The 14,717-nt window shown below is 33.0% G+C and overlaps 4 protein-coding genes across 8 annotated transcripts in view; 3 read left to right on the forward strand and 1 right to left on the reverse strand.

The window, feature by feature from the left end:
* The window catches only part of LOC123707986 (stathmin-4), a 28,787-nt gene extending 23,847 nt beyond the window's left edge, over nt 1–4,940 (forward strand). For 3 of the 5 annotated variants that reach the window (XM_045658381.1, XM_045658382.1, XM_045658379.1), the window contains 4 exons: nt 1,446–1,563; nt 1,797–1,937; nt 2,211–2,351; nt 3,052–4,940. In XM_045658381.1, coding sequence (XP_045514337.1) covers nt 1,446–1,563; nt 1,797–1,937; nt 2,211–2,351; nt 3,052–3,120 — 469 coding nt within the window. In that variant the 3' untranslated portion in view covers nt 3,121–4,940. Of the gene's footprint in view, nt 1–1,445; nt 1,564–1,796; nt 1,938–2,210; nt 2,352–2,590; nt 2,624–3,051 lie in introns of all 5 variants that reach the window. The other 2 variants (XM_045658380.1, XM_045658383.1) reach the window with 2 other exon arrangements.
* A 2,475-nt stretch (nt 4,941–7,415) lies between these two features.
* On the forward strand, nt 7,416–12,354 carry LOC123708137 (pre-mRNA-splicing factor CWC22 homolog). The gene is made up of 5 exons (XM_045658672.1): nt 7,416–8,591; nt 8,699–9,353; nt 9,543–9,681; nt 9,874–9,970; nt 11,128–12,354. The coding sequence occupies exons 1-5, from the start codon at nt 7,586–7,588 to the stop codon at nt 12,255–12,257; spliced, it is 3,027 nt and encodes a 1,008-aa protein (XP_045514628.1). The 5' UTR covers nt 7,416–7,585; the 3' UTR covers nt 12,258–12,354.
* A 75-nt stretch (nt 12,355–12,429) lies between these two features.
* Nucleotides 12,430–13,512, forward strand: LOC123708139. The gene is made up of 3 exons (XM_045658673.1): nt 12,430–12,843; nt 12,908–13,149; nt 13,338–13,512. Exons 1-3 carry the CDS (start codon nt 12,546–12,548, stop codon nt 13,491–13,493), a joined length of 696 nt encoding a protein of 231 aa, XP_045514629.1. The 5' UTR covers nt 12,430–12,545; the 3' UTR covers nt 13,494–13,512.
* LOC123708140 (anaphase-promoting complex subunit 13) lies at nt 13,269–14,140 on the reverse strand. The gene has a single exon (XM_045658674.1). The coding sequence runs from the start codon at nt 13,777–13,779 to the stop codon at nt 13,567–13,569; it is 213 nt and encodes a 70-aa protein (XP_045514630.1). The 5' UTR covers nt 13,780–14,140; the 3' UTR covers nt 13,269–13,566.
* Nucleotides 14,141–14,717: the final 577 nt, after the last annotated feature.

The raw sequence follows: 14,717 nt of genomic DNA on the forward strand, positions 1-14,717 counted from the left end.
AAGCGGATGGAACTGAACGTGAAGGTACTTGATGAAAAGTACTATCTCTTTTTAGAACGTGGACAAGTGGTGTATCGCTATGCAAAGAGATCGGTTTCCCCTTTATGTTCCGTAGAAAAGTAAAACGTAAGCGAAGTGCATGAAGGGTTAGAAGATGTTATACATAGTTGCTAGTTATAATAAAATTAATTTTATATTGTTATGACATATGCAATTTATTCTAATATAGAAAACCCTGTGTGTATGTTATCGTTTTCGACTCCACACAGATCTCTATATTTATTTAGTTACTTATTCTAGGTATATATATTTTTTTTATTGATTTTTAACTGTAGAATTATCTGTGTTACCTACACTTATTGTGTAGTTCTATCGCATTAGTTGTAACTGACCAATCATTACATAAAATCAGTAGTAACTGTTAAGATAGAATAATTATGGAAATAAATACATTTATTTTCTCTAAAACATTATCAGTTTTCGAAATGATACAAGAATTTAACGCATCAACCCGACAACCAACTGCAATGAAAACAAAATATTTGTGTCTTATGGGTTTTCCCTCTGTTAATTCGGAGGTAGCACATCCAATAAGGCTACTCAATAATGGGCTATAAAATTTAACACTAATTTAAAATAAGCTCGTTCAACCAAAATATCATATTTTATAATATCACCATTTATTATTAATATAGTTACGATATCATAATCTATAAGTTATTAGTCATCATCTTTAGGTCAATGAGTTTATGAGGACGACCTCACTCGACCGGGTTTAGCTGAGCACACGCTTGAGATCACACCATCATTCGCATGTTAAACCCGATACTAATTTTAATGCACTACGGAAACTTCATGAAATTTTAAACGATAGTTAAGAGCTTGTTAAAAACATCACATAATTATATTAAAGTCTTGTTAGTAATAAAGAATCGTTTGGTTTCTAAATTATTCCAGCATTTTATAAATCGTTGAGATAGTACCGTGTTTGTTACCATAATAAGGATACCATATCTTTAATACGGTATAATAAAAATCCACTGGAATTTTAACGTTGTTTGAAGTATTACACCAAGGTTACATAAAATCTAGCCAATTCACTATTGACACTGATGAGTTTGCTGCTATAGATATTTTATGCATTGCTAGCAACTATATTTATATAAATATTTTAGTTCTTTAGCTTTAGATAAACATTGTTCTTAAGTTCGCCCATTGTTAGAGATTGTTTGCAATTCTAAGAGTTTGTTGTATTATTCACATCTGGAAAATTCAAAAGGTAGATTTTACGATTTTTCTATAGCATTTTGTGTTTAAACTATTATATTGACTTTGTTTTTGCTCCCGATTGTTGCACTCATTAATAAATGTCTATGTTAAGTCTTGGGGTTTCGGGGTTAGATATAAATGTTTTACATATTAGTATTCTGAGCTCTTTTACCCAGGCTGACTCTGGAGCAACAGACTTCTGAAGTGTACAAGGCGATCGAAGATAAGATGACCACGGCAGCTGACAAGCGTGACGAGAACATTAAGAAGATGCTTGAGCGCCTTCGTGAACATGTAAGACTACTAAAATTATTTATTTATGGCATAATAACGAAATATATTAACTGTATAAATCTTAAACAAAGATTAATCTCTTGCGAGCATTACTCAGTCGTTTCCAATAATGTAGTTATCAAAATTTAATGGTTTTTAAGAAGTTTTAAAAAGATTTCAGCTAACATGTTAAGATAAAACATTTTTGAGGAGTAAGAAAGTCTGAAGACTCTTTATATTATCAAACATTCTAGGAGGAGCAAGTACGTAAAGTACGTGCTGGAAACCAAGAGCGTTTCCAGCAGCTCGAAAGCGCGATCCAGGATAAGCTTCAGCAGGCTGCCGACAGGCGTCTTCAGCTTGAAGCCGAGCAAAAAGAGAAGCTGCGCAACCACGTAAGTATATATTTAGGATGCCTTTAATTTAGATAAATAAATAGAAGGAATTCAATATGATCCTTGAACGACGTGATAAACTGGGTATGCATTTTTTTTTACTATCATCATCATTACTTTGACCATATCTAGATTTAAAGTCGCTGTCGTGCTCATATCATTTGGAAACTCATTTCATCTGTTTAGACCAGTTTTTTTTACTTAGCTTTTCACTTTTAGTGTTACTCGTTTAATCATAACCATTTTAGTTGATTTTTTGTTCGATCACATTAGAACAATAAACCGGCCGAAGTACGATCGGTGCTGTCTGCGAAGGTTGAGGAAATAACAAAGGATATAGAAACCAAATTGACGGCCGCCGAACTCAACCGGGAGAGGGAGATGCAGAGGAAACTCGATTTTGTTAAGAAGGAGGTAGGGTCACTGAGATTGTGTGACATCGTGTCTGTTTTTACTTTTACGATAAGCGAAAATGCTAGAGCTAGCGATTACAGCAGCAAACCAATGGATTTTTCTTTCACGGACGATTATCATTTGTTCGTATGGTGAAGGAAAACATTGTAAGGAAAACCGAAAATTAACGGCGAGTGTCAGACATAGAGGGCTGTATAGAAACCAAATTGACGGCCGCCGAACTCAACCGGGAGAGGGAGATGCAGAGGAAACTCGATTTTGTTAAGAAGGAGGTAGGGTCACTGAGATTGTGTGACATCGTGTCTGTTTTTACTTTTACGATAAGCGAAAATGCTAGAGCTAGGGATTACAGCAGCAAACCAATGGATTTTTCTTTCACGGACGATTATCATTTGTTCGTATGGTGAAGGAAAACATTGTAAGGAAAACCGAAAATTAACGGCGAGTGTCAGACATAGAGGGCTGACCACCTTTTTGTTTATTGGATATTACAACTGATCACAAAATAGATACATAAATTTAAGGTTGGTTTGTTTATAATGCAAAAAAAGTGTTTCGTTGCTATCATTGTCATTGCTACTCAATATTTTCTAAGACTTCATGAACTGTCTTACATAAACGATATAGATCATTTAATGACTTGAATCATTTTATTTATGTTTGTCACTCAGTATATATATATTGTTTTTGTTGTTTTCAGGAGCGACGTGCTGAGATGGTTCGGCAGAACAAATCTGCGCGCGCTGAGAGCGAGGCTCCAACCAACTAAACGCAATTAGTCGCACACGCCGCGACCAGTCACATTGCAGTCGCAGCTACGATTCACATGACACGCCAAGTCAAACCGGATATTGCGAAAGCCATTTATTAAATTCACAAGTTACCGCTAGAAAGTCAATTCAATTTTTTACTTGAACATACTTGTAAACTTAAGAAAGTCATGATGTAAAGTACCAGAAATTTCTAGCAAAAACGCGTACACTCTAAATAATTCCAACCATCTAAGTTACCATGAAATTTAATCAATAATTCCAGTACGGCGACTGGTAACACCTTGCGGCGTGGGACTAGAAAATAGCAACATCGGTATTGCATCAAGTACCCTCGTTAACTCGCTTTATGTTTTCGAAGTTTATTTAGGAACTTTCACATGGCAACTGCTGACACAGGCCTATAAAATAAAATTATATACAAATATTAGATGTGTCATATTGGTGCGTTAGTAAAATGCGTTGCAAAGGATGGAACGGATGAAGGCGTATTTTAAGAACGAGTATTGTATTCGAAGTTGTCTTCATATTATTCGAATACTAAAAGCTGGTAGGGTTCTTAGTACAAGATAACTAACGCTAGTAATACGGAACCCGTTGCTTAGCGAGTGTGAACGAGGAGGAATTTTCTAGTAATAGTTAATAAACTTATATCATTATTTTTAATTGTACGCAGCAGTATTGTTAGGAAGATTAAATAAATTTAAGTTTATTGTCTTTGACGATTGAGTGATTGGGCAGCTGTCGAACTTGACAATGACACATCAGTGTTGCCCGATTATAATTTCCCAAACACTCATTTGCCTTTGGGTCACTTTTACACTGTCACTCTATAGACTGTAATAAAAATATTTTGTATAGGAACGGATTTGGGGTATGTCGGATTGGTAAGCCCGGTTAATGCGTTTAATGGTTCATTAATCAGCAAGCTTATTTTATAAAACTTACGTCTCCTACTAAATACTTACAAAATTATAGAAAGAAATGAGCATGGATTCCTATGAATTTATTATTTATATTTTAGAAGGTTTTTCATTTTAGGTAGGAAATTCATTTTTAGGAATTTGGTTCCATTTTTATTATTTATTTAAGATAATGCAAAAATACAGCGATCGATACATAATTTTGGCACTCTTAAAGGGGTTTTTATTTGAAATGTTATGAATATGCTTTAATTTCTATAAGGCTAAATTTAAGTGTAGACTATGATCTCAAGCACAATGTGAAAGCAAAGTGCCTCGGTATCGCTAACGTGAGCTGCCTTTATATTTTCTTAACGCCGGGCCGGTATGTATGGTTTGGACAACAGCTTCTGTGATGTATCGCTGTAGGATAGAATGGATAAGGCACAAATTATATCGGTAACCATATCTAGTGTCGATTGATCGGTGTGGGTATTTCGAAATTACGCGGGTCGGAAGATATTATATATTTTTGCCATTCGTTTCGATGTATTTGTATATAATAAGGCGGTAGAGCTTGGGCGGGGCGGTCGCTTGCCAGCTTCCACTCATATTACTAACGCTGTTCAAGTAAGGTTAGGTGTAAGTCAGCTTGTTCTCGGGACACGTGACCTTTGACCAATTTGCCTTGGATATTGTGTAGCATTTTAGACTCGAGAGATCGGGACAAATCATGTATAGCAATGCTTAAATGTTATTGATTTTAATTTTAGTAATTAGTCCCTCTTATTATACGTTTCTTTTTTTATGTAATAATTATATGCTTCAGTTCGTGAGGTATTTGAAATTGCTGTTTGAAATGCAAGCAACTTTTGTAGTTTCATTGTCGTATTGAATAAAGTCATAAATACTAACAATTTTTTTGTTTTATTGTTGTTCTACTACTCGTAAGGAGTAAATGTAATTTGTCTATGGCTAAAAAACTAGAAAGTTAGAGTTGTTTTATAAAACAAGCATACAAAATTTGAAACAAGTTCAAAATTTAAGAAGTAATATTTGAGTATCACCTAAGGTCCATATTATCATTAGAATATCAAGTCACAATCTCGTCTTGAGGACTCCAATAAGCCAAACAGCTCATAAAACTAGAATATGGACCTAAGATATGTAGGATTAAAAAAAGACAACGCAAACGACCTTGTGGATGAAGTACGTATGTAAATTTTTGTACTGGACAAAATCAAACGCATTTTATTGCAATGAATCTAAATCACTTCGACAGGCGTGACTTATTAAGACTAAACATTTAAAAAGTTGGCTAAAAATGGTCACGTGACAAAGCGTCAACTATTGTGATTCCCATACAAATTCGTTTAGCGTTAGTGAGTGACGCCTGTCAAAAAGTTATTTGGATTTTGTCTCAAGCCCATAGTCTCAATATGACATAGTCTAGACTCTAGAATATGATTAAGCACTAAAATATGACATGACATAAACTTTGCTTTTAAGGAACTATAAAGTAAATTACACCAAGGAAGGTTACAACAAGCCTCTATGGATAAAATATCCTCAAATTATAATTTATGGCAAATCTATATATAAAGTAATCTTTAACATGTTTTTCCTCTTCTATCAGAAAACAATCCGGCAAATACTTTAACCTTTGATAAGTTTTCCCATTATGTATAAATTAACATGTTTTAAATATATTTGTCAAATTAAATTGTATTTTATAAAAAGACACTGACCACCAAATGCCTATCACAAATATTTTTGTGTCGAGGAGATCGTATATTTTTTTCTTCCATCAATGTCCATGTATTCTATGTCTTGCTTGAGCTTCAAGCACAGTGAGCCAAACGCAGTCATGTAGTTTTAAGATTTTACCCCACCCATATTTTTAAAATTTGATAGCCTGGTAATGAGATTTTATGTCTCTTTGCATACAATTAAATTAGATAGTATATCTTAGAGTATATGATCGGAACTCGGAAGGCAAAAAAACAATTTAAAAATCTGAAATTAGCCACTCTCACAGTATCCAAAGCGACAAGTTTAAATGACATCTAGTTGAAACTAGACGTTTTAATCGACGTAGAACGATAGCTTAAGAAATTGTTCACCCAATAAACTACAGATGGCAATGAAATATGATTAGATCTTTGTAAAAAAAAATCCAAACTCAGTCGACTCGTTCTTGTGAATTTTGTAAACAAGTGTTTCGGAGTTTCGGAGTAGTTTTATATTATATTTCTTTAATTATCATGCATCAAAAGAAACTTGAATATTTGTACTTTATGATTATGATAAGGTTATATAGTTTTAAGTGCTAAATTGACTTTAATTTCAACTTTAAAAAAAAATCATCATGGGCAAAATGGCTTCTTTGAAGTTGTATGCTGATTTTGATGAATTGTTTACGTCTGTTTAGTGAATTAATAGTTAAATATGAATATTGAGTCCTTCATCAGCATATTCATGCCTTTTTTAAATAGAAATACATTAAGATGATTTAAGATTCCCAAATAATATCGACGTGTTACTCAGGTTTATTGTTTTGGACAGTGCGGTATCCACGGACGGACGGTTAGAACAAACGTCATAAATAAGGGTTTGTACAAACGAAAAAATATGTTAGCAATTTTTGTTACGCATGGTATATTGTGTTTATTTATGTCTGCTGATTAAGATATTGGAAAATAATTTCATTCTTGATGTGAATTGCATCATAATGCTACTTTGCATTAATTTAATTGATATACGAACATTTATTTGCTCATTCATTTGCTAATTCTTTAAATTGTATCATTAAAATTCACGACAATATTATTCTGTTTTTCATTTAAAAGAAACGATTGAAAGAAATCGAACATACCCTTTTTTTTAGTTAATTAAAAAAGTACAAGGTGTGTGGCAGACCTTAGATGGGTGGGATTGATTTATTAGCCCACTCAATGTTGATTAAATATAAACATCTTGGCATCGTTTGAAAGGACAATTAGTCTAGTTTTTCGTAAAATTATTCTTATAATGAAATCGTTTATATTTTTGGTTATGGTTATCTATGAAAAATATAAGCATTTTTGCTAAGACTAAAATGTTTTATCCCGTTTTAAGAACTAATTTATTAACTTTATCCAATTAATAAAAATGTGATTTTAATCTATATACTTCAATATATTTTGTTGTTTTTTTTTCATAGTTGTAGCTATTATATTTCAAGAGATATAATGGTTTTTGTTGCGATGTAGCGGGCACGTTGCGCGCGGGTCTATGCCGCGCGAATAGTTGTACAGGTGACGTGAAAACAGTCGCGCGGTTCGTACGTCAGAGTGGTTAGGATTATCTATTGTTATTGTCAACTTCGAATGTAATATTTTGATCTGTGGTAAATGGGAATATTCAAACATGGCTTCTTTGGTCCTAGTTTGTTTATGAATAATAAAATCACATTTCTATCTATTCATATTGCAATAATTGTTTTATATAATATAATTGTATTTACTATTTCAATTGATAAGTTATAGTGAAAAAAAGTTTCCTTTAGTCCCGTTAACATAAAATGGAGGATTCCCAAGAGCGCAAACGTAAAAAGGAGAAATCGGACGAGTATTACAAAGAAAGGAAATCAAGAAGACATAGCTCTAAATCCCCCGAGAGACACCGTGATCGCGATAGAGATTCTGTAAGAGATGCCAGCCGGAAAAGAAGACGTTCACGATCCCCAAAAAGAGATGAAAGACGCAATGAGGGTAAAATGGAAGCTCCTAGAAAATCAAAAACAGATGATATGCTGAATACTAGGACTGGAGGTGCCTATATTCCACCCGCTCGTCTCAGGATGATGCAAGCTCAAATCACAGATAAAGCTTCTGTTGCTTATCAGAGGTTAGCTTGGGAAGCTCTGAAAAAATCTATTCACGGTCATATAAACAAAATTAATGTAGGCAATATTGGTATAATTATCAAAGAACTACTTAAAGAAAACATTGTCCGTGGTCGTGGTTTGTTGTGTCGTTCAGTTATTCAAGCACAGGCTGCATCACCAACATTTACTAATGTCTATGCAGCCCTCGTCGCTGCTGTCAATTCACGATTTCCTAACATTGGGGAACTATTACTTAAAAGATTAGTAATACAATTTAAACGGGGCTTTAAAAGGAATGACAAGGCATTATGCATATCATCAGCTTCATTTGTAGCCCATCTTGTTAATCAGAGGGTTGCACATGAAATTCTTGCTTTGGAGCTTTTAACACTTCTTGTTGAGACTCCGTCTGATGATTCTGTGGAAGTTGCTATAGCATTTTTAAAGGAATGTGGACAGAAGTTAACAGAAGTCTCATCTAAGGGTGTTAATGCTATTTTTGAGATGTTAAGAAATATATTACATGAAGGTCAATTAGATAAGAGGGTACAGTACATGATAGAAGTTATGTTTCAAGTTTGGAAAGATGGTTTTAAGGATCACCCTTCAGTTATTGAAGAGCTAGAATTAGTACCTGAGGAAGAACAGTTTACTCACCTATTAATGCTGGATGAAGCTACAGATGCGCAGGATATCCTAAGTAATTTTCATAATTGATTAAAAAAATAAAATTATTGTTGTAGAGGTTTTTTACAAACCTCAATTTTTTTTGTCTCTAAATGTACTAATTTTAGTTTTACATTACAGATGTTTTTAAATTCGATGAGAAATATGAAGACAATGAACAGAAATATAAGACATTGAGTAAAGAGATTCTTGGGTCGGATGCTGAATCTGGTGAAGAAGAGGATGGTTCAGCAGAATCTGGCAGTGATGAAAGTGATGACGAAGAAGATGAACAAAAGCCGGTTACAATCATAGACAATACAGAAACCAATCTTGTTGCACTTAGACGCACTATCTATTTAACTATTAATTCAAGTCTGGACTTCGAGGAATGTGCACATAAACTTATGAAAATGCAACTCAAACCTGGCCAAGAAATTGAACTGTGTCACATGTTTCTAGACTGTTGTGCTGAACAGAGAACTTATGAAAAATTTTATGGTCTTCTAGCACAACGATTTTGTAATATCAATAGAATATATGTTGGCCCATTTGAAGAGATATTCAAAGATTCATATGCAACAGCTCACAGATTAGATACCAATCGGCTTAGAAATATAAGCAAGTTTTTTGCTCATCTCCTATTCACAGATTCAATTAGCTGGGAAGCATTAGACTGCGTGAAACTTAATGAAGAAGATACTACAAGTTCAAGTCGTATTTATATAAAAATTCTGTTTCAAGAGCTAGCCGAGTATATGGGGCTAAAAAAGCTTAATGACCGGCTGAGAGATCAGTAAGTTCAGGTCCTGCTTATATAATTTAAAAAAGTAAATAAGCATTACCATTTTATTAAATTATTTTTATTTTGTATCTTAAAAGTTTGTTTTTATTGTAATTTGCATCAGTATGACAGTTTTTATTATATACAAGTATATAAAATTTCAATTCAATACAGTTAAATATATCTTAATTTCTTTTTCAGGACACTTCAGGAAGCTTTCCTAGGAATATTTCCTAGAGACAATCCTAAGAATACTAGATTTTCCATCAACTTTTTTACCTCTATTGGGTTAGGAGGTCTTACAGATGACTTAAGAGAACATCTTAAGCAAATGCCTAAGGTAAAACTTTTGCATTACTTGTATATTATATGTTATAATAAAATATAAGCTAATAAGAACACCAATAACATCTTATAATAAGGCATCATCTAATTTTCACTGACAATCATTAGGTCATTTTTGATGATAAATTCTGTAATGTGATAATTCATAGACAAACAACTGATTATGGATGTACATATTATATTTCAGAATGTACCAGTCCCAGCAGAAATCAAGGTTCATAGTGACTCAAGTTCAGACTCCAGTTCCAGCTCTTCATCATCTTCAAGTGATTCCAGCTCAAGTGGTGAACCTTTTTTATTATCATAGCATATTAAAGTAGCCCCAGGAGTAGATGGTTACCAGAATATACCCAATCCAGCCATAAGTTCTGTTACAAATGATAATGCATTTTTTTTAAATTAAGTAATGTAATATTGAAATTAATATCTACATATTCATAAAAGTCTCAGCAAAAAATATAAAATAGTATATTCGAAATGGCGACCTTTGGCTTTTATACAGGCCTTTAATCTGTTTGGCCACAAATCTATGGATATTGCACTGGTTTCAAGGGAAATTTCCCCATTGCTTGCTCCAAATTCTAAGGGGTTGAGGTCTGGGGTAGATGAGGGCCAGCTTAAAAAGCCCGGAACATTGGTTTCAAGCAAGGCTTGGGTAGTTTGAGCATTGTGTGTTTGCACCAAGTGCAGAAACCTTCGGGAAAGTCCGAGTTATATTTTTTAAAAGTGTATTTCTGAGAGTTTTCACATGATCCAAAACTGTATCTTGATATATATATATATATATACTTTGCCTGAAGTTTCCACTCCTTTTTCACAAAAATGTAGATTTGTGACTCCTTATAAGACTTGTTGCTTCCTAATGGGGTTTCAACGAATTCTAGCTTAACAGCCTTTGCAGTTCTAACAGCACGCGGTCACTCCGATCTTTTCGGGTCTTCAACAGACGAAGTGTTGTTGTATCAGTTGATCACTGCAATCCTATTTTATTTAACACCCCATTCCATATTTTAATTTGATAATGAAGACGAAAAAATATGTGAAGTGGCACATAATTGAAAGAAGTTTTCAAGATACATAATATGTGTTCTAAATTCAAAATAATTAAAAAGTTGAAAAATTGTATGTAACAGTATTTATGGCTAGACTAGTCATAATATCAAAATCTATGGATCAAGGTTTGATTGTTTTATTTATAAAATATGAGATGAGGTGTATATATCTGTAAATTACTTATGAACTTCTTAATTTTCTTTACACCTTTTTTACAAAAAAGACTATTGATTAACTCAATGGTATTATGGTGTTTCTTTAGCAGAAAACTTAACTTGCAAATAGCATTGATTAAACCTGTGAGTTGTTGTATATTTTCTACATTTGTTAAGAATAGTTACCTGATGAAATTTTATATTTATTTATTCTCATTGTTTTATTTTGATAGATTCAGAAGAAGATACAGAAAATGGTAAAAATAAAACTAAAAAAAAAGGTAGTAATGCTCCAAAATCTAATAATCCAGACAGAAATAGTAATAAAGAAGAAAGATGGGGTCATGATGGTTATTTTGAAAGATATGGAAGAGATGAACAAAGGAGTAGCAGAGAGGGTAGATCAAAGCAGGAGGAATTTGCAAGACCCAAGGATGTATCAAAACGTACTATGGATACCCAGAGAAGTAGTAATTTTGACATAAAACAAAAGAATTCTTCGGAAAAGGGTAAAACACAACAAAAAAGAAAGGAATGTGCAAACAAAAAAGAAATGAATGATTTTGATGTAAGGAGCAGAAGTGACAGTGAACAAGGAGTAAAAGAACACACCCCCACTTATGATTCATATTGGAATAGCACTAGTAGAAAAAAAGGAAATGATTTTAGTAAAGATCGAGATGATGAATATAGACACAGAGATCAAAATAGGAGAGCTGACAAAGATTTAGATAAGGACAATTACAAAGAATCTGAAGAGAGAAGTGAGAAAGAGCAAAATGTAAACAGAAGAGATAAGTATGAAAAAAGAAATCACCAGAAATCCATTGTAAATACCAGCAGTAATGAGCAAAGAAAATTTGATGTTGGTAATATGAAAAGCAGCATTAAAAGAGATAAGAATCAAGAAAAAGTCCTTGAAACTAGTTCTCGAAACACAAGCAGACCAGAAAATAGCAGTCATGTTGATCAAGACATTATTGCAGATAAAGGATTTCACAAAGAGAAAGGTAAAACTGACAAAAATGATTCTTATAATAGGCAATACAAACATAAAAGGGGTGTCCAACTGGCTCAGGATAAAGAAAGTAGTGATGATTCAGAGGATGATTCTAGAAATAAAAAAACATATGGCAAACATAATTTAAAACCCATGGGAGATTCAGATGACAGTAAGAGTGGTGGAACCCCTGAAGAAGATTCTGATTCAAGAAATAAAAGAGATAAATATGTGAAAAATTCACAAGAAAAGAAAAAGGATGAACCCAAAATAGGAAGATATTGGGACAGTTATGACACAGAAAAGTCAAGAGACAGCCAGGGACAATCAAGACATAAAAGGGTAATAAAAAGTAGACGATGAATCAATTAAGCAATATAAATTTATTTAATAAAAATTGTGTAATATGCTTGTGTTTAGTGAATACATCTGTAATAAATGACTGCAAGTATTTATTTTACTTACTACTTTTTGTCCATCATCCAAGCTTTGTGTGTTTAATCCAAAGTTTTTTGATTTTTGACAAGATTATGACATCTTTATTTAATCAATTTGCAATGTATTATCTACATCCAATATAATCTAATACATGTTTATTGCTTTTATTTGAATTAAGAACTGCTGTCACTTAAGCATTCATTGTATTACAAAATGGAGACTGTATTACCTTCTAAATCCAGTGCTGTAGACACAGAATCCATATCTGGTAAGCTTAAAGTAGCATCTGCACCTATAATTCCCTTGCCAACATCTTCAGATGCAACAAAGCTTACTATTCAAATATCAGCACCATCTTATTTACACTCTCTAAAAGAGAATAAAGCTCCACCATTTAAAATACCACTGCATGAAGCTAGACCAAAACTATTGATTGGGACATTGGTGACAGAAAAAGACTGCATAGAAATAGTTGCATGTGCAACAGGAGAATCCTTAAAAAGTGCATTAGGTACAGTTTTAAGTTTTTTTTTTAAGTAATACTTTTTTATTTACTTATATAATAATTTTTTTAGGAGAATTTTTAGTTAAAAAGAATGTGGTGCCAAACTACCACCTTTCTGAAAAGAACTTTCTAATTAGCTTGATTATGGAGGCAATTGATTATGCAGCTCACAGGGGATTTCCTCCAGCTAAGCTTGCCTGTTTAATGACTATGTATTTATATACACACATACATTTTAAGTGGTATTACTGGATATCACCTATGGCAGTCTGGCAGTACTTTAAAGAAATCATGATCAGGCATACAATTAAGGTAAATTAAATAATATAATTAAATCATAATATTATGAAAATGTAGTTTCTAAAAGTTGAGTAGAAGACAAGCTTGATAAGCCCTTACATAAATGATTAGATTTAAATAAAACTATCAAAAAAAATAATTTTCATATATTACTTAGATTAATAAGATAAGATTAATTTTTACATACAAAGTTTTTTCAGGATTCACCAGATGGTCAAGTTGTATTTGAACCAGAGGAATGTTATGATATAATGTCACATTTCCACACAATGTATATGACAAATTTGCCTTTAGTACATTTGGTAACATTTGGTAGCTTTAGGCTTAAATTGTTGTGGCCATTTAAATCAAAATAAAATATTGTTTCCTTCTTTCCATTTCATCTCTAATTGAATTTTTATAAATAAATTATAGTTTTGAAGTTTAAGCCTAATTCTGCTCTACATTAGCTGGCTCGGGAAAGTTCTCTTGCCATCTGAGACTTTGTTCTTTGAGAGTAAGGTGTGAGTCTGCACTGTCTGCCTCAGGGTCTGGTAGCTCATCTAATGGAACCTGTATATCTTCGTGTGGCAAAATCTCCGCACGCCATTCCTCATCAACAATGTCTATCAAACGACCATTCCGACGAACTTTACTATCCATTGTTTTGGAAATTCAAATCAAATTCAAATTTTAATAAGAACACTGTAAATTATTTAAATATGTATTCAAATTATCGTTAATGAATTTTGACAAAAATATTAGAGATTATTTAAAAGTAAATTGTTATTATGATTTGACCATACTATATTAAACAATAAATATGTATATATATATCTTAGGGATTGTGCATTTAAGAGTGCTTTAAGTTTCAACTACCAGAGAATTTAAACAAAATCAGTTTTTGACAGGCGAGTTCCAATAACAAAGCATTTGCGGGAATGACATTTGCTCACGCTTTGTGACCATTGTCATACAAAATCGTTTGGCGGTTGTCAGTCACGCATCTCGACAAGTAATTTTGTCTCGAGCCCGTGAGTGTCAGAATGGACGTTCACTAGTCGTGTAGAATGTTAAAATGTAGCTTACTTCCCAATTGCTTTACTATTTAGTTACACGCACACACACACACACTGGCAAATTACTAATTAGTCAATCGTCACCACAGATCAAATACACAACCGCCAGTTCGTCGTACAAGACACAAGTGAAGCCTTTTCATAGTACACCCTTCATTATTTTTAGGTAAAGCAAAGTCCTTATTTTCGTTGAAAGGGTTTATTATTCAAGAGCTATATGATTTTTTTTAAAGACCTGTCTAGGCAAAAAGAATTTTTTTTTTAGGTTTCATTCCCCATATATCAGAGCCCCTTTAAATTTTTATTTTTGAATAAACCAAGAATGAAGTAAGTGGTTTACTGAATATATTTACTCACCTAGTTTAACTGTGTAGTCCGAATGCTGACAAAGTGGTATACAAACTCACGACAAATCTAAAAGGGTTGTTTCTTGCCGTTCGTCTACGGAGGCTTTAAAACGCATTCCTTATTTTACTGTTGTATCGTCTGTGTCTATAATCTGTTCTAACTTCAATGTATAGA

Source organism: Pieris brassicae, chromosome 4 (genome assembly GCF_905147105.1).
Source record: "Pieris brassicae chromosome 4, ilPieBrab1.1, whole genome shotgun sequence".
In the NCBI taxonomy this organism is placed as follows: Eukaryota; Metazoa; Arthropoda; class Insecta; order Lepidoptera; family Pieridae; genus Pieris; species Pieris brassicae.